The sequence below is a fragment of the Enoplosus armatus genome, chromosome 6 (assembly GCF_043641665.1).
Source record: "Enoplosus armatus isolate fEnoArm2 chromosome 6, fEnoArm2.hap1, whole genome shotgun sequence".
In the NCBI taxonomy this organism is placed as follows: Eukaryota; Metazoa; Chordata; class Actinopteri; order Centrarchiformes; family Enoplosidae; genus Enoplosus; species Enoplosus armatus.
The window spans coordinates 12,624,041-12,645,135 of NC_092185.1; the positions used below are offsets into that span (position 1 = coordinate 12,624,041).

General features: G+C 40.7%; 3 protein-coding genes across 5 annotated transcripts; 1 reads left to right on the plus strand and 2 right to left on the minus strand.

Annotated features, from left to right (window-relative positions):
- The first annotated feature begins 892 nt into the window (after positions 1-892).
- LOC139286591 (protein regulator of cytokinesis 1-like) lies at positions 893-5,867 on the plus strand. 2 transcript variants are annotated; one of them, XM_070907456.1, is made up of 14 exons: positions 893-1,021; positions 1,495-1,627; positions 1,725-1,847; positions 1,934-2,164; positions 2,243-2,413; positions 2,533-2,682; positions 2,813-2,960; positions 3,060-3,196; positions 3,292-3,387; positions 3,771-3,917; positions 4,008-4,118; positions 4,242-4,349; positions 4,485-4,658; positions 5,409-5,867. In XM_070907456.1, the coding sequence occupies exons 1-14, from the start codon at positions 1,011-1,013 to the stop codon at positions 5,478-5,480; spliced, it is 1,812 nt and encodes a 603-aa protein (XP_070763557.1). In that variant the 5' UTR covers positions 893-1,010; the 3' UTR covers positions 5,481-5,867. The 2 variants fall into 2 exon arrangements, with proteins under 2 accessions (XP_070763557.1, XP_070763558.1); XM_070907457.1 differs by lacking the exon at positions 893-1,021 and adding an exon at positions 1,202-1,218.
- Positions 5,868-6,118: 251 nt separating this feature from the next.
- Positions 6,119-8,689, minus strand: LOC139287127 (ubiquitin-associated protein 1-like). The gene is made up of 5 exons (XM_070908113.1): positions 8,534-8,689; positions 7,179-7,844; positions 6,909-7,079; positions 6,342-6,443; positions 6,119-6,253 (listed from the first exon to the last, which is right to left on the minus strand). Exons 1-5 carry the CDS (start codon positions 8,687-8,689, stop codon positions 6,119-6,121), a joined length of 1,230 nt encoding a protein of 409 aa, XP_070764214.1.
- Positions 8,690-9,530: 841 nt separating this feature from the next.
- On the minus strand, positions 9,531-19,840 carry clpxb (caseinolytic mitochondrial matrix peptidase chaperone subunit Xb). 2 transcript variants are annotated; one of them, XM_070907130.1, is made up of 15 exons: positions 19,674-19,840; positions 19,010-19,087; positions 17,887-18,047; positions 17,663-17,777; positions 16,092-16,246; positions 15,790-15,949; positions 14,784-14,825; positions 13,945-14,121; positions 13,646-13,810; positions 12,386-12,474; positions 12,000-12,164; positions 11,594-11,893; positions 11,199-11,291; positions 10,995-11,101; positions 9,531-10,879 (listed from the first exon to the last, which is right to left on the minus strand). In XM_070907130.1, exons 2-15 carry the CDS (start codon positions 19,062-19,064, stop codon positions 10,789-10,791), a joined length of 1,875 nt encoding a protein of 624 aa, XP_070763231.1. In that variant the 5' UTR covers positions 19,065-19,087; positions 19,674-19,840; the 3' UTR covers positions 9,531-10,788. The 2 variants fall into 2 exon arrangements, with proteins under 2 accessions (XP_070763231.1, XP_070763232.1); XM_070907131.1 differs by lacking the exon at positions 14,784-14,825.
- Between the last annotated feature and the right edge of the window lie 1,255 nt (positions 19,841-21,095).

The window sequence follows — 21,095 nt, forward strand, 5'->3', positions numbered from 1 at the left end:
AAATTGCAGAGAGAGAGAGCAGACAGCTGTAGTAATTAGTAGTAATTACAAGACAGAGAGAATTACAGCATACAATGACAAAAGACAAAGAAGCAGAGATGCATGTTAAGGGATTTCAACATACAGCAAGGAGCTACAAAGAAAAAACCAGAACTATAAAGTAACAGAGATAGAAAATTCAACCGAGCTCTTCATGCACAAATACAAACTTTAAATGCTTTTGCAAGCAGATTGTAAAGATGTGTGGAGTGTGTCTGTACCTATGAGAAGACATTTGGCAGCTGGCAGTGTCTTGACCATAACATCTGCTGGCGTTCCTCACTGGCCTGAAAAGAGGATAGACTACTGATACACACAAGGGCAAAACTCAAGTGTGCACTAACACAGAGGGAGAGGAGATACATACAATATACAGTCATAGACCACACCAGACATGAACAACTACAGAGCAAACACTGGCTGAGTCTCCAGGAGGATGAAGACCCAAGTCAAACTTGACTGGAAAACACAGAGAGGAACCATGGTCTGCCAGATAGTCCTGAGAAAAAGAAAGCAGTAGATAGATTACGTTAACGTTAGTTCCTTATGATTTAAGCTATCTATGAATTTAGCAGTGTATTCAATTGAATCACCCTACGAACCTAACAAATTGTGTGATGTGATGGCTTATTTAACTTATAGAATACTACAACATGTCAGCAGAATAATATTAATTATAAAGTTTTTGTTTTTTTTAGGATTTCCAACATGGAAACAGTAGCGTGCGCAGCCTTTTAAGTCTCGCCTCTAAAACTGCTTCCACTGACGTCACTGTCATCAGCCAATCAGAGCCCAGATGTTGTTTCGGTGCAAATTTCAAACGCCGTCGAGTAGACAAACGTACGGGTAGCCAGATAACCGTAGCCACATCAATGTTAAATAGTTCGGGGTTTTTTTTTTTAATCTTCAAAGGCCGCTTTTGCGTTAAGGAATATTGTTTTTAATAAATTCTAGCTGTCTGCGGTGGTAACATGAGAGTGAGGTTAGTAATTTAACTTTTTTATCAATTGGAGCCACAATTATTTAACAATGGTATATTCAGTTAGCAAACTTACTTCCTGATTAGCCTGTTGAATTTAGATAAAGCTAGCTGGCTTTACTGTGAGCAGACGCACACAGCTTGTGTCACGTTAGGACTGAGTAGCCGTCTGTGTATGCTGCAATGAATGATTTTGAATGGTAATTTCTGTTTCTATTAATCTCATGCTACTCATGTGCTGGTATTGTTTAACGTTACAACTGTACAGCGTCGGGAAGCTAACCAACGTTAGCTTGCTCAGTGGATGAGAGGATTGTGGCATCTAACGTTAGCTCTCGGCTACTAACAGAGTCTGCTAGCTGATTTGAAATTACTCGCTAGCGCTAACGTTAATACTGGACCGGTTTGACTCGTGTTTTAAACAGATGTTTAAACCCCTGAATACTGACCCACTCGAACCATTGCTTTTCTTCCAGTGAAGTCCACGCAGCAGAGTCTGTTGCCTACCTCAACAGAGCACTGGTCAGGTTGCAGGATATTTGGGAAGAAATCGGGATTCCAGAGGAGCAGCGCCTACAGAGAACCAATGATGTTCACAAACACATTAAAGTAAGTCCCACATAAATTTAAATTAATTAAAGTGCTGATTGTTGACCATACAGAGCTAACAATCTGACACTTTTTTTTGGTTTCCCTTGTTCTATAGGGTTTGCTGGACCTAATGATTGCCGAAGAAGAGGAGCTCAAGAAGAGATTAGTGAAAGGCATAGAGTCCTGTCTTAAGGAACTTAATCATTTGTGCAGTGAACTTCAGCTGCCCGCCTTTGAGGTAAGTCTCCTTTAGAGATATGTGGTTGTTTTCTTAAAACTGCCTGGGCTAACATGTTTGGACTAACTTTCTGGCTTTCTGAGAAGGAAGAGGATGGCTGCACCATATTGCAGATGGAGAAGAATAGCCGCACACGCCTAGAGGTGATGAAGGAGCACAAGAAGCAAAGAATGGAAGAGCTCAAGGGCCTTGTTGACAAAGACCGTGAGCTGTGTGACATTATGTGCACTACCCCCTTTTGCATTGACCAGGACATCCCTTCACTGCAGCAACTGGAGACATATCGTGCCTACCTGGATAATCTCACCAAAGAGAAGGTGTTACAGACTTTCTGCTTTTCTTTATTACTTAATTGCTTTTTTTTATTATGGTTTTAACCTGTCTTGTCTTTTCAGGAGCGTCGTCATGATGAGTTTGTGAGCATCAAAAAGGAGATCATTGTATGCATGGGTGATTTGGAGCGGCACCCAGAGACCAGCTTTGAGATGGATGTGATGTGTGAGGATGAGGAGGCATTTTGTCTGTCGAATGATAACATTGCTGCTCTTAAATTACTCCTCAGTCAGGTGATTTTGTGATATTTACATCTAGATGTTTGTTAATTTGACACTATGATTTAACAGTCTACAATATCACATATTATATCATATTGTAATGGATTTATGATTTTTATGCCTCCTTCCAGTTACAAGAAAGCAAGTCTCAGAATGAACTCCGTTGTTCAGCTTTCCGCACCAAGATCCAGGAGCTGTGGGAAAGACTTCAGATTCCCCAAGAGGAGAGGGAAGCGCTCTCTGAGCATATGGTCATGTCAAAGAAGAGAAACATTGAGGCAGTAAGAAATTCTACCTTATGACTTTGCATGAATTAAGTGACTTCAGATGATGCAGTAGTGTGTATTTTCATCAAGCACCTCTTAACACCTCCACCTCAAAGTTTTAATAATGTGAGCTATGTCTTCCCAGCTCCAGGCCGAGGTCCAGCGTCTACAGGTGCTGAAAATGCAAAGCATGAAAAGTGTCATTGAGGCCATCAGAGCTGAGATTGCCCTTTTCTGGGAGAGATGCTTCTACAGCCAAGAACAGCAGCAAGCCTTTGTTCCATATCATGATGGTGAATACCTGTCTTAGAATGACAAAGCCCTTACACTGAGTATATCCAGTTGATCATCACAAAGGAAGTGTGGGTCTCAGTCTTGTTGTCTTTCCACAGATGATTTCACTGAAGAGCTTCTCAACCTGCACGAGGCTGAGGTCAGTACCCTGAAGAAGTATTACGAGGACCACAGGGAACTCTTTGAGGGAGTCACAAAATGGCAGGAGAACTGGACCTTGTACTTGGAACTTGACGTAAGTAATATCTGCATGAATTTAGTGGGGAAGCATTTAAAACAAACTTCTCTTGGTGTGGTAACGTGTGTGGATGTATGTGCTTTCCATCTCAGAAAAAGGCTAATGATCCCGCAAGGTTCAACAACAGAGGTGGGAACCTGCTGAAAGAGGAGAAGCAGAGAACTGACCTGCAGAAAAGCTTGCCTAAGGTGAGGAAACAAGTTCTGTCTGAATGCTATTTAAGCGTTTCTTTTTTAACTTGTAAGAGCTGTTAACTGGGCTTCAACAGAAAAAGCCTTGTCAAATTAGATTAATTAGCAATAAAGCAAATGAGCTCAAGTGAACCATATGTGAGGAGAGTGGAAACAGCTGAGGCAGTTGGCGAATTACCATTTTTGGCCAACAGATGGGGATATTAATCATTAATTATCTCAGTCTGGAGTTCCTGTGCAATCGATTGTTGTGCACCAACTTTTGACATAGGAAGGGTATTTTTAGAAATTGGACTGTTATGTGGACTGACAGTCCACTGTCAGTGCTAAATCTGACAACATGGCAACAAGGTTAAATTAGTGTTTCCTGTTTGTTCTAGCTGGAAAAGGCTCTGAAGGCCCAAATTGATGTTTGGGAGCAGGAGCATGGAAAGGAATTCCTGGTCAATGGACAGAAATTTCTTGAGTATGTGAAGCAGCAGTGGGATCACCACCACACTGAAAAGGAGAAAGAGAAACTGGAAAGGGTATGTTATTACTTTGATTAAAAACTACACCGAGTCTTAAGTCATGAAAGTGTTGTCAATGTGACTACATAATTTCTTTGTTTGAAATAGCAACTGAAGAAAACTAAACAGACACAGGAGGACATGTTATATGGAACTGCAATGAGAACACCATCCAAAAGGCGGATAGCGGGGACTCCCACACCTGGAAAAGTAAGAAAGGTAAGATGGTGCTGAGGTTTTATTAGATTTATTATGTAATTATTTTATGTGCAATGATACTGACTGTACCTGGGTGAGTGAATAAAGTCCCAAATTGACCCACCTCTTCCTCTGTCCACTCAGCTTAATGGCACCTCGACCATGTCCACTCCTACTAGCTTCCTTAGTTCAGGCCTCGGTGGAACCATGTGCCAGTCCGCCATCCAGAAACCACCATTGTCTGCCAGCAAGGTATGCTTGCTCACTAGAGTAAATGTAAATTTCAATCAAAAGCTGCTTCTTTTTGTACTCATTATGGTCCTGTAGTCTGAAATGAAAAAGGTGGCAAAAAAATACACATTATCATTCTAGTTGGTCTTGTTGTAGGGTTTTGGCCTGCGCACCCCTGGACATGGAAAGACTCCCCGTGCACTTGACCGAAACAAGGAAAACATCTCCCATCTTAATAGAAATACTCCAAGTGGCACACTAAGGTCTCAGGAAACTCAAGATCACACCTTCACCTTTAACTCTATTGCCGGCTCCTATTCGGAATTTGCGGTAAATGCGGTTTTACATGTTTAGTCCCTAACTACAAAAAGTCCACTAAAGTCCAATCGGATAAGGTGAAATACTCAAATTTCCTGGATTACATCAGTAGAACGATATTATATTTTGAAGTCTGTAGGATTTAGTTAACCCAGTAAATTTATGGTTTTCCATGTAACTGCCATTTGGCATCACTGTTGACCTTAAACAGAATTTCAGTTCATACCTGTATGACTTTTTTTGTAAATCTGATGGAAGATTTCCCCTTTTGAACATTTCTTTGTTCCTACAGAAACTACATATTTTTGTACTTTGCAAAAAAAGTGGAAGCTCAACCATCTGCAAAATGGCAAACGATTGCTAGCATGATGAGTTTGATTTTAAAACGCTATCATTTGATACTTTGTTGGCTCTACAGTAACAGTTTAGGTTAGGGTTATGATGATCTGCATCAAAAGTCACATAGTGGTAGACAACACATACACAATGAACACACATACCAGATTCTCTTTATTGGAGTTGGTGCAGTAGGTCATGAGAAAACAGTGGAAAACGTTCTAATCCTCAGCTGTAAATCCTTTAAAAAACATCCTAACATACCAAAGACTCAATGACTTGTTCCCTGAGTTTAACTTCACAAAAATATTTTTCCAAAATGAATATATACATTAGCATTTCATATTACCATGTCCCATGCTAACACAGTGTGAATGCACACACATTGACTTGATGCTGACAGTTCATATGGACGTTTCTTTGCAGAGAGACCTCTCGAAGGCTTCTAAATCGAATGTGAAGTCCGGACTGCTGAACTCCACCGTCAGTCAGCAGTGAAGAGTCAAAGCTCCGGTGCCCGAGGTCTTCCAGCTCAGCGGTAGTTAGATATTGGACAAGAGGGAACTTTTAATGTAAACTTCTTACAAAAAATGTAAATATTTTAATCTGTGTGAACATTTTAAGTCTATCGATCCTGTATTTGTAAGACTTTATTTCAGGATTACTGCTGGAGCAGTTTTCTCTACTGTATGTATTTTCTGATATTTGTAGCAAGGTTGTTGTGGCTTTTTATTTGACATTTTTCTTTTGGGGGTACAGCCTTGTAAATGAAACGTTATTAACCATATCTAGAGCACTACGTTGTTTTTAGTACTGTCGCAGTTAGCCAGTGTACCATGATTTTCTTCCTCCAGCTGGAATGACAGCTAAGTTTGCTTTTTTATCGCGCTGTAAATAAACGTTTTAAAAAAACGTTCATCCTTACTAAGTCTACCTATTTGTTATCTTGTGTCATTCTTAATTATACCTGATGTTTTCTTTTTAGCTCCTGTGCTTGAGTTGTTTGTCCACTGAGTCCAAGTCAGAAAGCAGTATCAGTGTCTTACATTCTGACCACATACTGTATCTTTAGATTTCACACATTGTAGATGTGAAAATAATTCTCTATGCAAACTAGAAATGAGAAGATGTTCTGTTTAAGCTACGTGTGTCATGAGTTCTTCGAGTGCCCTCTCACGGTGATTTTCATGAACAAGCAGCACTTCTTTGATTGCACTTTGCTTGAAGCCCATCTCATTAAACTGAGTCAGAAGGCGCAGGAACTCCGCAGCCTGAAATAGAATTTAAAGTAGGTTATAATGATATGGTAGGGCTGTGGTGATGCTTTTTGTAAACTAAACAGTGACAAGAAGAAATCACCTTGCTCTCGCAGTTCTGAAACATCTCCAAGGCCTCCTCCACCTGTGCTTCATCATAACCCAGCTCACACAGACGGTCACTGGCCACCAGGTATTTTAGGATCTGGATAACGTGACAAATAATTATGAGAATGACATGCTGGGTGTTGATAAAAGCACAAATAACGTTAGAGTTGTAGGTAAACTTAAAGAAATGTCTTCATACCACGTAAGTTTATGTTCAAAGTGTTTCTAATTATGCTCAAATACTGGTGCTTGACAGATCCTTAATATGTTATAATTGCATAAATAAGACTTGGTGAGTGAGGATCCATTTTGTTGGAGTATTTCCTGCCAAGTGGCCAGTAATCAGTAAGGACCCCCTCACACTGTCAATTTGACCTGAAGCATTTATTAAATACAAAAAATGCAGGTTGGGTGGCTTATTGTGATGTGTGAGTTTTCATTTTACTATTGGCTATCAAGCCTGTAGTTACTGAAAACAATGCCTTTATTTATGTATTATCAGAGTTTATAAACCATTAAAGACACATTGATTAACAACTTCTAAACCCAAAGTGGTCCCTACCTTCTCTGGGCTGTGATAGCCAGTCTTCTGCAGAGCCAGAATAGCTGTGCGTAAAGGGTAGCCCCTCTCTGTGATGGTTTCAAGTAGCTCCCTCTCTTCCTGGCTGAGTGCTGACAGCAACTCTGCTGCTGAATCAAAGAAAACCCCACGAGAGCCACCGGTCCTCAGGGCCTGATGACAAGGGAAGAACAGACAAAGTACAAAAGAGATAAAAAAAAAAGTTGTATAAATGTTGTTCTCAGAGATGCTGACAGGAAAAAGAAAACCAACCTTCTGACTGCGGTTTTTGACAACAGGCCCTGCAGAGGAGGGTCGCTGCTGCTGCTGCCTGCATGGAGAGGGGCGAGCAGGTGGTGTGTTTTGGGAGTACTTTCTGCCCACACAGCCCAGTGAACGCTGCCTCTTTTTGTTGTTCTTCTGCCCCTGAGGGAGGGGGCTGGCCTGCTGTGCCCTCTGCTGCTCCAGTGCTCGCAGAGGTTGTCTGCAGTCTTGGAGAGAAGGTAAAGAGCCTCTGTGGCCTCTGAGGCTCCGAGGTGAGTCAGGCTTACAGTGGTGAGCAGAAGGACCGAGGTGCATGTCTTTGACTCTGGAGATTGGGTCTTTGGGTGCGGCGCTCCGGGGCCGGGACTCTCTGCTCTTGGTGGGGTGACGGGTATCTTCAGTGGAGGAGCCTTCATTATCCTCAAAGTAGCCGTCTTCATCCTCTGAGTCAGATATGTGGAACTTGACAGTGCGATGGTGCAGCCAGCGAGTGTCTGCAGAGTTCAGGCTGTGACTGCGGGGCCGAGGGCTCGAGGCCCATGAGTCGCTGCTCCTGCGAATGGCCCTGCGACTCGCCTGAGGGCTGCTGAACATCATCCAGTAGGGGGGGCAGGATGGTGCCTGACGGGCCGGCTGCTTCCCAGGTGAAATCCATTTCTCCAGGTTGAAGCCATACTGCAGTAACAACAAACAAAAGGAAGATTTTCAGAAACTGACCTTTTACTCAGCAGACACGTGTTACTAACAACATTAACAATGGCTCCCCTATATTAAATTGTCCCAGTAAGCCATGACTGTGGGCCAGTATGCACAATACCAGGACCCTGACACTGACGCAGATGCTAAATGGAATTCAGCCATTATTCATTTTATTATTCACACCTGTGACCTGTATCCTACGGTCATGTGTACGAGGGTAATATCAATAATTCAATGCAAGAGTTTATCACAAAAGGAAACAAAAAAACAAGTAAACATGGCCCTAAAAATGCATCTTGACAATCCGTCATTACAACATCAAAATAATGGACATGGATGTTAAATACAGTGATATACATTTTGTTTTTTCTTTCTGGGATGTGACAAATCTGATGTAGTTGAGCATAATAGTTCCACTCCAACAGCAGGAGTGTTTTTAAAAAATACATTAATTTCATTTAATGGATTTGGGCCTATTGGACCCAGGTACTACATTCTCCAAACTATTTAACTGATGGATAACCAGAAGAAGAAATTATAATAAGGTCTTGAACAGAAATTGCAAAGTCTAAAAGCCACATAGTGAAACAGATGACTGCTAGTGAACTGATCCCAGAAAGACATTAAACTTGAAAAAAATATGAATGTTCACTTGGACGTGTGACCTCAGTGTGTCGTAGTATCTGATGGCAGTCTGGTACAGTGATGTCTGGAGCTGTCACCAGCTGCACTTCCTCCTCCAGTGGACCCAGGAGGGTCTGAAACGGGACATCTTCCAGGGAGTTCATTTTCACCAAAATGCACCAACAAATAACCTGCATCAGAAGAATCACACAAGAGTTCCTGAGTTTTAAGTTAGAAAACCAGACCTTCATAGCAACTGCGTCAATACTTACTCGTCAGGTATCCTCTCTCAGGTCCACGGCTCTCTGAAGCATTGACAGGTGTTTGGAGTAAATGACTAACACAGACACATCATGGTACGTGATAAACCTCTTCATCACTAAGCCTCTGACATCATCCGAGGAGTTGTTTACCAATAATACCTCAGACACTTGCTGTAATCCTTCCTGTCGAGGTACAGTACACATTAGTTATTAAGAGTATTTAAATATATACCCGAGTAATACTCAAAATTGTCAAAAAATAGCACTAACAATGAATATATTTTTAATTATTTTATGTTCACTAGTAGTTCATTAACAATATGAAATATATAATTTTTCCTCAATCTTTTGTAATTTTTTAGTCAACTGCAGCTTTTTCCATCTATATTCAAAGTCACATTTCAGACAGTGTGACTTCCAGTGTGGACTTGCAGGGGGATTATGGAAACGCTGAGGTATTTGGAAACAAAGAACAGCATAATACTTTCCAGAGATTAGCAGATTACTTAAAGGTGACAACGTAGCAGGGTGGAACAACATTGTGATGTCTATTGCATTCATTTCCTGTTTCATTGACCTGTTATGTGTTGACAATGTCTGAGAAACAACAATTAAAAATCTGTACAGATATACATTTTATTTATATATTTCAAACAATCACAATAAATTTAAGATTCACAAACTTGGGAGGTGGGTTTACAGGTTCTGTAACAGACCTCTGAAAACAGAGAGAAGCAGTTTTTAAACTGTTACTGAAAGAAAAGGAAACTTAAAGCAAAGGGAGAACAGATCTAGTTTAATCTCATTTTATAGCACAAACAGCATTTTAAAGTAGTACAGCAGCGTGGTTCAGTTCAGTCAGAGAGCATTAAGGTGGAGGCTTGATTACAGACATGTGTATTGAAGTACCATTTAGTAACAGGATATTACAGCACTAAAGGTGAGGCAAGTTTCCAACGCTGGGGCACGCACAAAGAAAATAAAAGACCTGTGCTGTCCTGAGGGGTGTCTATCAAAGCAGGTTTAGAGCGTCATCCAGTCAACTGTGACAGAGATTCTGTCTGATTTGAATCTGGACAATGAAGCTTGAATGTCAGGTTTACAGATATGATTGGGTTTCATGTATCTTGGAGGATAGCTACTCCAAAAAGAAAAAAAGGATATTTTATTAACACTTCAGAGTTGCCTGGCTAACCTTCTAATCCTGCTTTGTGAGACAGTCCTGCGATACAGAGGTCTGTAAGTAAACACATATACATTCCCTAAAGAGTGGGCTAGAAGAGGAAGCAAAACAGAAAAATAACCATTCTGGCTGTTTAAAAAGGTCACCATTATTTTTCATCTGCTCCGTTTAGTGTGCTGGTGCATTACACGTCACAATGTGTTCTCCTAATTAGAGGTCTTGTCATACAAACTGCTTACAAATGCTACCTAAGCAGTGTAGCTCAACATTTACAGCCCAATTGTTTACTGTGAACACCATTATTACAATGGTGGAAAAGAAGAAAACATCAAAATATTGATGTGCTCATGGAATATTATGCCCTTATGATATAAGGCATCGCTTGACATGGTAACATCACATCTACACTTTCTCAGCGCCCCACGTGTAAGTGTACAGTATGATCCCATCATTTCCATTTGCTTCCCTTGCCATGACAGCCCATCACCACAAAAAGAGAAAACAAATTAACTAGCTACAAATCCTTTCATGAATAAAATTGCATTATCTTTATATAGATAAAATGTTAACAATCCCCAGAGATTGAAATATTTTATAAAAGGTCCACCCTGCGAGTGCAACACTAGAGAATTACCATCTGATGCACGGGACCAAAGGTTGTTACACTCTCTTAACTTGTTCATCATGAAAACTCTCCTCAGTGAGAACCAGCAGCCTTCATTACCTTTACTATAATGTCCTCAGCTTGTTTGTCAGGGGCTATCATTAAACCCAGAGGTGGTATCCAAAGGTTCATAGTAATCTAATGATCGCAGAGACTGTCTTTTAGGTGAAATGAGTGAAATGTGGTTCAGTTGTTAGCAGCATCCGCCTGCCGAGGCCAGTTCTCCTCCTCAATGCCCGAGTCGTATTCCTCCTCTGCAGACTCCTTGGCTGGAGCTCTGAAATTCAAATGGAAACTCCAGTTCAGGTTTCAAACCACACAACGCTGGAGACTTGCTGGGCTTAAGGAACCGGATCTCTAACATGACACACATGTAGCCCTGAGATACTGACCTGATATATCTGGGTTGTGATTTTCCTTGGACAACATCTTTGTCCAGCTCAACAGCCATGATGTCAGAGTGCGGCACCTCAAACATGGGCTCTAGAAGGAGCTTTTCCTGATTTAAAAAAAAAAAAAGAGGACATGTTTAATTATTGTGTTACATCAACATTACATAAAAATTCAGTTTTATACCCTTGGAAAAAATCACACACCATGATGGATCTGAGGCCACGAGCTCCAGTTTTTCTCTCCAGAGCCATCCTGGCTATGGCCCTCAAGGCATCTTGATTCACATTGAGTTCACACTGAAACAAAAAAAAACATTGCAGATCATTTTCAATTCTCAATATCCAGTCGTTCAGGTATAAACAAATAGACACATGTGGATACATTTCTCACAAACAAGTTATTTGGGGGGGGGGGGGGGGGGGGGGGGGCGCATTGTTTCAGATGACGCTGCACAGATGAACCAGGTCTGACTTTTTTTTCCCTATCCTCCTTGTCGGAGCCAACACAGTGGTCCCTTTCAAATATATGAGGGGGCTGCATTTCTTTAACACAGTGCTTTAACATTGTGCTGTAGTACCCACTATAACAGAGCCCTTACTTTGTCCATGCTGAACAGAGCCTGGTACTGGGGAACGACAGCGTTGCGTGGCTCAGTCAAGATTCGGACTAGCGTTTCTTCATCCAGGCTGTGCAGGGGAACGACCACAGGAAGACGGCCAACAAACTCTGGGATCATTCCAAACTCAATCAGGTCCCTGGCCTCGACGTGCTTCAGCAGCCTGTCTTTCTCCTCTATCTCAGCCACCGCGTCCGTCTCACCGCTGGTGTTGGCCAAGTCTGCGGCAGCCGCTGCACGGCGCCCCTTCCCCAGGTTGGAGGGAGTTCCAAAACCCAAATACTGAAGAGTCGTGAAAACATGAGGTTCAAGTTAGAGGCAGGAATGACAACAAGCTTCGGCTGATTGTCTTCTGACAGTCGGTACATATGAGCCGTGTTAAATTTACCTTTTCATTCTTTCTTCTGCTAATGATTCTGTCGAGTCCATTGAAGGCTCCGGATGCAACAAACAGAATGTTTGTTGTGTCTACCTGCACCGTCTCTCCTCTCAGTTTCCTGGAGTTTTTCTCAGGAACATTGACGATTGTGCCCTCCAAGAGTTTAAGCAACCCCTGACAGACAAACAAAAGTAAATAACACAAGTCTAGATCAACCAATAAAGGACAAGGGGGAAAACAGGAAAGCAGTTACAGTAAATGATTAAAATCTGCTGCTGTTAATAATCATGATAATAATAATAATAATAAAATGCTGGCAGTCAAATTATGAGATGAATGTCTATAAACAAATTGCATTAAAGTGTTATTTAGTGGAACTCGGGTTGTACACTGACCTGCTGGACTCCCTCTCCTCCTACATCTCTCAGCTGATGGATTCCAGGCACACTGCCAATCTTATCAACCTCGTCCAGAAACACAATACCTGCACAGGAAACAGAGCCAGTCTAAGTTTCACTTCTCGCAATTATGTGAGACAGTCCTAGAGTAAGCAGACATGTATACGATGTTTACTTAAGATTTCAGCTTAAACTATACTATTCACCATTCACTTTTAATCATATTAAAAAGGTTTTATATGAAGAAAACATGTGAGACACTATGAGAACAGTTTCAGGGCAGTGGTGAGTCAACCTTAAAATGACACTGATGTTTACTTTTTTAACCTCTTCCTGCTTGCATATCTAACCAGATCAGGCCACTAACACATTCCTTTCCCATGTAAGGAATCAAAATGTGATACAAACGTGCACATTTCAACAGGTTGTAGCTGAATAATACAGTAATTGGTGGGAAAGTAAACATTCAATCTTTACAAGGGTAAAGTCCCACTGAGTGGTTTTAAAGATTGTTATGGCCTTGTTTTATAGAGTTAATATTAAACCCGTAAATTGTTCTTGGAACTGTGTTTAAGTTCATGGAGAGCAATTTGAAACCGGAGTCACATTCCTTCTATGTGTACACATACTCGGTGGTTCTACTATCATAACAGCACTAGTTTCAGAAACAGGGTGGTAATAAACAAAACGAGTATTTATCTTTGATTTTATGCTTCATTTCTTTTCTATATCTAAGTTGTAAATCTCCAGTCAGCTGCTTGCTGCTTTCAAACAGGTATTCCTACTGTCCTATACTGTATGTGGGCTAATAGAGGATAGAGGTCTTGTTGTCAACATGTCATGACGGTCTTACTGACATGAATTAGTTCACAACTGGTCTCAAACTCTGGATTTATGCCTTCCATTTACAACTTCCTTGTTGTTTTATCTGTCAGCTCCATATTTGTAATACTTCCTACAAAACTAACTGTAAATCAATTTCAGTTTTAATCATCAGTTCTGTGTGTGCCCTGATGTAAGAAACAAATAACTGAAAACATTCACATACTCCATCCTTCAAATGCATATCAGAAGGGATTTGATGTTAATGTAAAAAATGTGTTATGGTAAAGGAGAAAACAGAATGGATGTTTTGTGTAATATCCTATTGCACTAATTTGTTTTGATTCTGGTGTTAAATAAAAAAAAACCCACACATATGGTATGGGTTTTCATGTGGGAAACTACACTGCTGTTAAATTTAGTCCCTCTGCCCACCTTGCTGAGCTTTCTCCACCGAGTAGTTGGCATCTTGCAGCAGTTTGGCAATAACTGACTCGATGTCTTCTCCCACGTATCCAGCTTGAGTTAGCGTAGTGCAATCGCAAATTGCAAAGGGAACGTCCAGACAACGTGCCAGTGTCTGCGCCAACAATGTTTTTCCTGTGAAAAATTTGAGGAATTATGACAAAATATGTTTTGGCAAGACAGATCCATATTTACAAATAAACTGCATATCTGATCCTAGTGTCACTGTGCGATATTACATCCTAGAACAATGTTGACACAAGACTAACCTGAGCCAGTTGGACCTAGAAGTATGATGTTGCTCTTCTCCAGTTTAATGTCAGTGTGTGTGGAGTCCAGGACCTCCCCGCCCCTCCTCTCCTGAGGTGCCTGCTGACTTGCCTGTTGCTGCATGGACGCTCCCAGAGCGTTTCCATGAGGACTGATCCCTGCAATCTGCAGCAGTTCTGCAACAACATGCACAGCCACAGGGTGAACTTTTGTGAACGGAAAAGTAGGAACTGTATTTCACGAATCACTATAAAGACGCAACAGAACCCTTTGTATTTGAACTGCTGTACAATTTCAAACAGGTCATTCATTGATGGTGTATATGTCAAATTGTGCATAGTAACAGTTCCCATGTACAGGCTAAAAATACGTGTGCCCTGGTCTGTGCCAGTGTAGAGTTACTAGGTGAGGAGAGCGGGACTGAAAATAGCAAAAGTACAGATGTGAATGTAGGTCACTGGGCTAGCTTATCTTATTGTCTGGTCAGTCAAAGATAACAAGCATAACTTTATTGCTTCATTTTCTGTCGTTGTTTGTACACGTGGTAAATCTGTGAATAAACACGCAATAAAAACAAGTCACTGCTCCAGAACAAAATATACTGCATCATCTGGTGTCAATTAGATGCCTAGGAGGGCTTTAAATGACTAATCATGATAATATAATCAAATGATTTAGGTTGAGCATGACTATAAATTCACTACTCCAACTAAGGAGCCACAGAGGTCTGTACATTTTGGCATTTGTGCAACTCATAAAAATAAAAGACTGTTTGACTGTGTTGTGACTTTCAAAGCGGCCGCTGTTAAGATAACACTAAAGAGGACCAGTCACTTACTTGTGAATCTGTACTCATCCTCTCGTCTTCTCATCTCTAGCTCTACAGGGAGAGGATGAAAGTACTCATATCAATATTATCATTAACCATTACCATTATGACATAATCAATACAGTCCTGCAAAAACCTTTATACAGTTGTGTGTCATAATTATTGAACAAATGCCAAATAATACAGATGATTCAGTAATCAGACAAGTTATAACTATATAACCCCTAAAATAGCCCCATATTAATGAGTGAAATTTAAAAGATATTTTGCACTAAATTGTATTTCTTCAATGTGACAACAATTGCAAGTGTATTTGTTTCAGCACTTGCATGTCAACAAATTGTTACTCTCAGTTGTAATCTTGCATGATTGCATCTCCTATGTTAATCTCCTATCTTAATCATGCACTCAATAAAAAACAGCCATGTTTTTAGACTCTACTTCCATTTTTAAGTTTAGTTTTGAAATAGTGTTTTAAAAATAGTGTTTGATTAATTCCAGAATCATATTCAAAACCCATGTGGTGGAATATAATTCTTCTATTTTAAATTACAAGCCCTGTTGCATGTCATTCCCCGTCACTCTCTCCCCATATTTCCTGTCTGTCTCTGCCGCCCAGTATTGAATAAAGACAAATATGCTGCCAAATAATAGGTCAAAGCTCAGCAGTATATATGTGAGTCAAACAGATTTTGTCCAAACACAGAACATGAACATTTCTGTCAAACTCACTCTGTTGCCAAAAGAACCATTTTTCTTTATCTTGGGAGCTTTTCAAAACTTGAATTTGCTTTCTTATGCACTATAGTATTTTCCACATCAGACTACAATAATAGTCTGGTTAATGCAAGTGATCAGAGGAGCCCAAATGAATAAATGTACATTATGTACACAATAAATGTTTAAAATGAATCTAAAACATACCAAAGACATTAGAAAAAGTGTTTTCTAATGCAAACTTGGAGAGGACGAGCAGCAGAATTAAGCAAGCTCTATGGACGACAATGATACTGACCACGAGGTGTTAGAGAGGGCTGTTTTTCCACCTCCACCTGCTGTCGACTCCCAGCAGGGATGTTGTTGTAGATGCGCTTATAGTGATTATACACTGCAACCGCTAACACCTTTTTTGCATAGGACTGGCCAACAACAAACTTGTCGAGGTAAGCATATATCTGAAAAGAAAAAGTAATTTGTATTTCATAACTGCATAAAAGTATAATAGACTGACAATTACAACAGCATGTGTGACACACCTCAATGAAAGTAATCTAAAAGCACATTTTGACTACTTTGGTTCCTGCTTCATTTTCTCACCTTTTTAGGGGGAGGGGGAGGTTTCTGTGCAAATGCCAGTTTCACTGCCTCCGCAGCAGATTCTGGCTCTTTGTTTAGCCCCTTCTTAGAGTCCGTTTCAGATAGAACCACAAAAAAGTGATGGCATTTCTCACATTTGACAAATCGTGTTGATGCTACAAAAAAAAAAAACACACACAACACATTTAATACTGAAACATTTCACATCCTGTTTGAAAGAAATTGTTGAGACATTTACAGTTAAACAATTTTCCAAGGTTGCAGATCATTCAGCTGACTGACACTCAAACCAAAACTAAGTGTGAAAGGGTCGCTCATAGTGCTGAAATGCAGAAATGGCTGCACTGTCACTGCTAGAGGATACTTGGTTACTGTCAGATGACAACACATTGCTGCTTCTATGAATCATGAAGGTGAAAAAAAACCAAACCCAAGATTGTCTGTGCACTGGCAGACAGACACAATGGATTGTAGTGCTTCTACCTAATAATGTTCATTGCCTGTCAGTTTTCTGTATTATTTAGTTGACAGTATTCTGTGTAAAAGATTAACTTTTTACATTAAAGTATTAAACCAGCTCAGAGAGAACATGACTAACATTACTATAAACAGCATATGAGTGGTACACCACAAACTAAAACTCTGGACCTGAAAAGTTTATTCCAGACAATGTAAAAGTGATCAAAAATCTACCTACGTAGTTACAGGTGCAGTAAGTAATAAGAAGTAAGTAAGTAAGTAATAGGTTGTATTTAGTGATGTCTCTGCACACTGTCATAATGAAAATGTGCGAGTAAACAGAGTAAAAATAAAAAACGCAGGGAGAGTTATTTTAATTCCACTGAGGGTGTACACTTTTTACAGTTTCAGAAACTTACAAAAACAAACCAGCGCAGAAATCCCTCATTTGATTGTTTGAGAGGAGGTTTCTTACGCCATCTAACAATCCAAACATCACTTAGATGATGAAAGACGCAGCAACTCACACAGTTGATGTTTTAAGACAGAGCACAAAACGTTCATTGGACAACAATGAAACCAACATCTCAGTGTTTACTTGCAGGTCTTTGTTTTGACAAACTGTGCCAGGAAATTACATATGGTGGTTGTTTGTGGAAAGTTGGTTTAATGCTTCTATAAAAATATACCACATTTCAACAATCATGGATTCAAATGATAATTTGTCCATCTGCTGGGGCGCGATGCTGCTTTTATTCAGCCAATGCAAAAAATAATCTTTTCTGAATTTTTTCTACCTCCACATTCATGTTTGCACAGCATTCAACAATGTCAACCACATTTCTTCTAATACAGTCGGTTATTCACTGTGCAACACTGTGTTTACATATTCTGACCAACTGACCATTATCACCACCATCTGAGCTGACATACTTCTGTGTCACCCCGGGTACCCAGGGTACTGTGTGCGAACTCTGTGACAGATTACTATGCTTTATTCCTTTACACCTAGTCCTCTTGATTTGAAGTTTCTGCATGTATTTTGCACCCAAAATGCACATCAGATCATTTGTCTGTAAATGGTTGTAGAAAATGAATGAATGTTTACTCACATACAAAGGTCTCTACATGTGTGCAGGGATCTCCACATTTAGGGCAGCGTAGTTGGCTTCCCCCCTTGCCTGATCCTCCAGAGCCAGACTGTCTCTTCGCCTCACTGATGCTTTTCTGTGTAAACATGACCGTGTCAGCGCAATAAATTACATTACAACTATTTCTTCCATGTACAAAGTGGTGTGTAATAGTACCATGGAAGAGAGCTACAAATGAGTTTTACCTTTCCACCATCACTTCCACTGTCCTTTGTTGTCCCATCTTTAGAGGCATAGCAGACAGCAGTCTCTGAAAACGACCTCACCCTTACCCGGGGAGGTAAATGAGTTTCTCGAGACCCCTGACGACTCAGAGAAAACAACTGAATCCGGGAGCAGGACAATCCTGTAACAACAGCAACATCCAAACAACATTGTGATTTGTGAACACACATTACAGCGCACATTTCCATGATTTTATTTACCAATATTTAGGCAGCAAGCAAATAGCAAACTACAAATTTCATAACTGCTCCTGTTTGTCATGTAACTATAGCTGATATAAGTAGTTGATTAATCCATTGGTCAAATCAACAGAAACTTTGCCTATTTACTTTATTTATGATAGTAACCAGAATATCTTTGGACTGTTGGTCAGACAAAAACAAGAAATCTGAAGATGTCACCCTGTGATCTGAGAAACTGTCATGGCCATTTTTCACAATTTTGTTACACTTAGACGACTAATCAATGGATCGGTTATTGAGAAAATAATCCGCAAATTAATTGATGATGAAAATAAGCATTAGTTGCAGCCCTACATGAGTCATTGGGGCACTTAACTTAATTAGTTCACAACAAATCAGAGGAGTCAACAAGAAACATAATGGCCTCTGGCTATGGTTTATCAGTTGAACACACTGCATATTATCAAGAGTATGAGTAAGAGAGTAACAGTTCATAGTCAAGGGCATAACGTCCATGTGCTGTAGTTATTGTATGCTTTGTATTTGTAATTTGTTTTTCATTATACAAGTGTGAAGGTCTCTGACAGGCAGGTTGATGTAACAAGTTAGCTTAGCTATTGCTACATGACACAATTTTGTGGTTTTCTAAGTGTTGTTACTAGAAACGCTCAGTCACCGTTGTGCAACTCGAAAGGATGGGTGATGTAACAACGTTAGCTTAGCTGCAGCTACTAAACATTTTAAGTGACTTTTCCACCTGCTGTTGACATTGCACGACTGTCACAACAAACAGCGATCTGGGTAGCTGGGGCCCTAGTTACTTCATTCACAGGTTGTAGCAAATAGCACAATGTCATACAGCTTTAGACAGCTGGCAGGGTGTGTACTGTCCCTTTCCTACCTCTGTGGGCAGTGTTTAGGAACAACCTGGCAGCCGAAGTGCATGGACAGGACATAACTCTTGTTTTGGCTCGAGATCCTGAAAACACACAGAAAGTGAACACGGTGTACTGAGGGGAGAGGGATGGCTAAATTAGCCTGCGGCTAACATACAGCAGTGTCAAACAGGAGAGGCCAGTTGGCCGTAACACATTTCATAACTTCAACGTCACTGTTAGCATTAGCAAAGCAGGTCATTTACTGATAAAGGTGGTCTCCACTAATGTATAAATCAATCTTTTTTACACCACCTGAAATGTATTGATTGATTGGGCTATCACGGCTAATTACCTCCTGTTATCTAACACTAGTAAGAAATTACAAAACACACAATGTAGCTAGCTGGGTTTAATAAATAGGTAACTGTTAGCTACTTAAGCTAGGCCCAAGCCAGAGCTAACGAGTGTTACTGGCAGTGGTAATGACAAACAACCCGGGCTGGACAGGCTGCACAGTGGTTAAGCTTTGGCCTGCGGTGTGGACACAAATAAGCAGCGAGCAGTCAGGCCCGCAAGATAACATAACAAGCCAAATGCCTAACGTTAGCTTAATTCTAACATTAACTATACCACCAAAAAAAAAAGGGGGGGGGGGCAACATGTAACAAGCTTGCTAGTTTTACTCACAGGGCACGATGAAACCAGTCGCGTCTTGACAGCCCCTTCGGATTTTCGAAATTGCTAAGTCACTGCAGCTTTAGCTCTCTTGTTTTAGTTTGACAAGTCAGTGTGTCATACTAATGTCACAGTGCCTATTGCATGAAGTGTGACGCGTTGACTCCTTTAGGCCGCTATTTCCCAGGTGGGACACGACCCAAAGTGATGTAACGCTAGCTGTTATGAACTAGGTCAGTTACTCGCCTAGCAAGCTAACCTCCCCTTTGGGTACAGTAGCTAGCAGACGTGATGTAATCAGTGTAAACGGTGTAAGTAATATGGAGGCTTCGTTTGTGTCTATGCCGTTCACAACCATCCAGATCTTTGGAGATCTACTAATCCACAGGAGGCGTTGACAGGGATGACTGCTGGTGTGTTAAAATGATCCTCGTAATGTGCAGCATCGACGAGAGTATGGTGGAATTGTGTTGCATTTGGGTGATCCTCGTAAATGTGTAACGCTGTCTCGAATCCCGTATCTTGTCTTGTCCTTGCCGTTTAAAGCCATGCAGAGATTTTTTCAGAGATAATCACAAATCAGAGAGGAAAAATTATTCTAGCAGGCTCACACTATGCTTCTTGATCTCTGGGCATAATTCACTCTGTATAAATCAATATTATTAGTTTTATTAGTGGCATTCAAAACAGCCTTTTACTTTCACCGTTGTGCATAAAAAGGATATAATAAAGAGAAACCTGTGGCATATTTTTCCCCCGGAAGCCAGCCAGTGAGCAGTAAATAAGCAGGAGGCTGTGTTATTTGTTTCAAAACGGACATGACTTCCCTCTGGCTGTGTGATCAGGATGGCAGGTAAACGTTGTCCTCAGGATATTGAACCAACTTGTGTGATTATTCCAAGTTTTAGTGATAACCTGTCACAATTTAACTGAAAACAACAAGCCAAAAATCTATAGACTTTCTTTGTTGCAGAGGGACAGACAGACGACAAAGGTTGGAACTCCTCACCATGTCTGATTCGAAGTGTACTGTAACAGTGAGAGTTATGGCCTGCAAAAACAAAACAGATTTCAAGTCTAGTCTCAAAGTAATTTAAGGCATTTTTGGTCCCCCAAAGAGAAGGCCTCAGCTCTGCTGCGTGAGCTCGGGTTGCACCGCTAATGTTTAGGGGGCCCTGGGGCAAAAGTTGCCAGTTGGGTCCCAACTGACCACCACTCCCTTCTGCTGTCTGAGCAACCTTTACACATTGTGTCGCTCCATTAAGACAGGCTCTCAAAATAAGCTAATAATGCAGAGCCTTCTTTAGTTCATGTTGTTATTCAAATTCTCTAATCAGTTACTAAAAAACAATTGCCAGGCAGTGAAACCTGGGGCTTTTGAGCCCACTGGGGTTCTGGGCCCCCAACACCGTGTTGGTAATCCAGCCTTGGAAG

Bases quoted from the DNA above. Each gene is read 5' to 3' on its own strand.
- LOC139287127 (XM_070908113.1), bottom strand. From the start codon at position 8,689: ATGCAGGTTATTTGTTGGTGCATTTTGGTGAAAATGAACTCCCTGGAA. The intron at 7,845-8,533 runs GTCACACGTCCA...TTGTTACTGCAG, and splicing joins AGATACTACGACACACTGAG to TATGGCTTCAACCTGGAGAA. The intron at 6,444-6,908 runs GTAGGGACCACT...CACGTTATCCAG, and splicing joins GCTATCACAGCCCAGAGAAG to ATCCTAAAATACCTGGTGGC.
- LOC139286591 (XM_070907457.1), top strand. The intron at 1,628-1,724 runs GTAAGTCCCACA...CTTGTTCTATAG, and splicing joins ATGTTCACAAACACATTAAA to GGTTTGCTGGACCTAATGAT. The intron at 2,961-3,059 runs GTGAATACCTGT...GTCTTTCCACAG, and splicing joins CTTTGTTCCATATCATGATG to ATGATTTCACTGAAGAGCTT.
- clpxb (XM_070907130.1), bottom strand. From the start codon at position 19,064: ATGTCCTGTCCATGCACTTCGGCTGCCAGGTTGTTCCTAAACACTGCC. The intron at 12,475-13,645 runs GTGGGCAGAGGG...TTTCCTGTGCAG, and splicing joins GGTGGAGAAAGCTCAGCAAG to GTATTGTGTTTCTGGACGAG. The intron at 11,102-11,198 runs GTGTGTGATTTT...TTTTTAAATCAG, and splicing joins GTGGCCTCAGATCCATCATG to GAAAAGCTCCTTCTAGAGCC.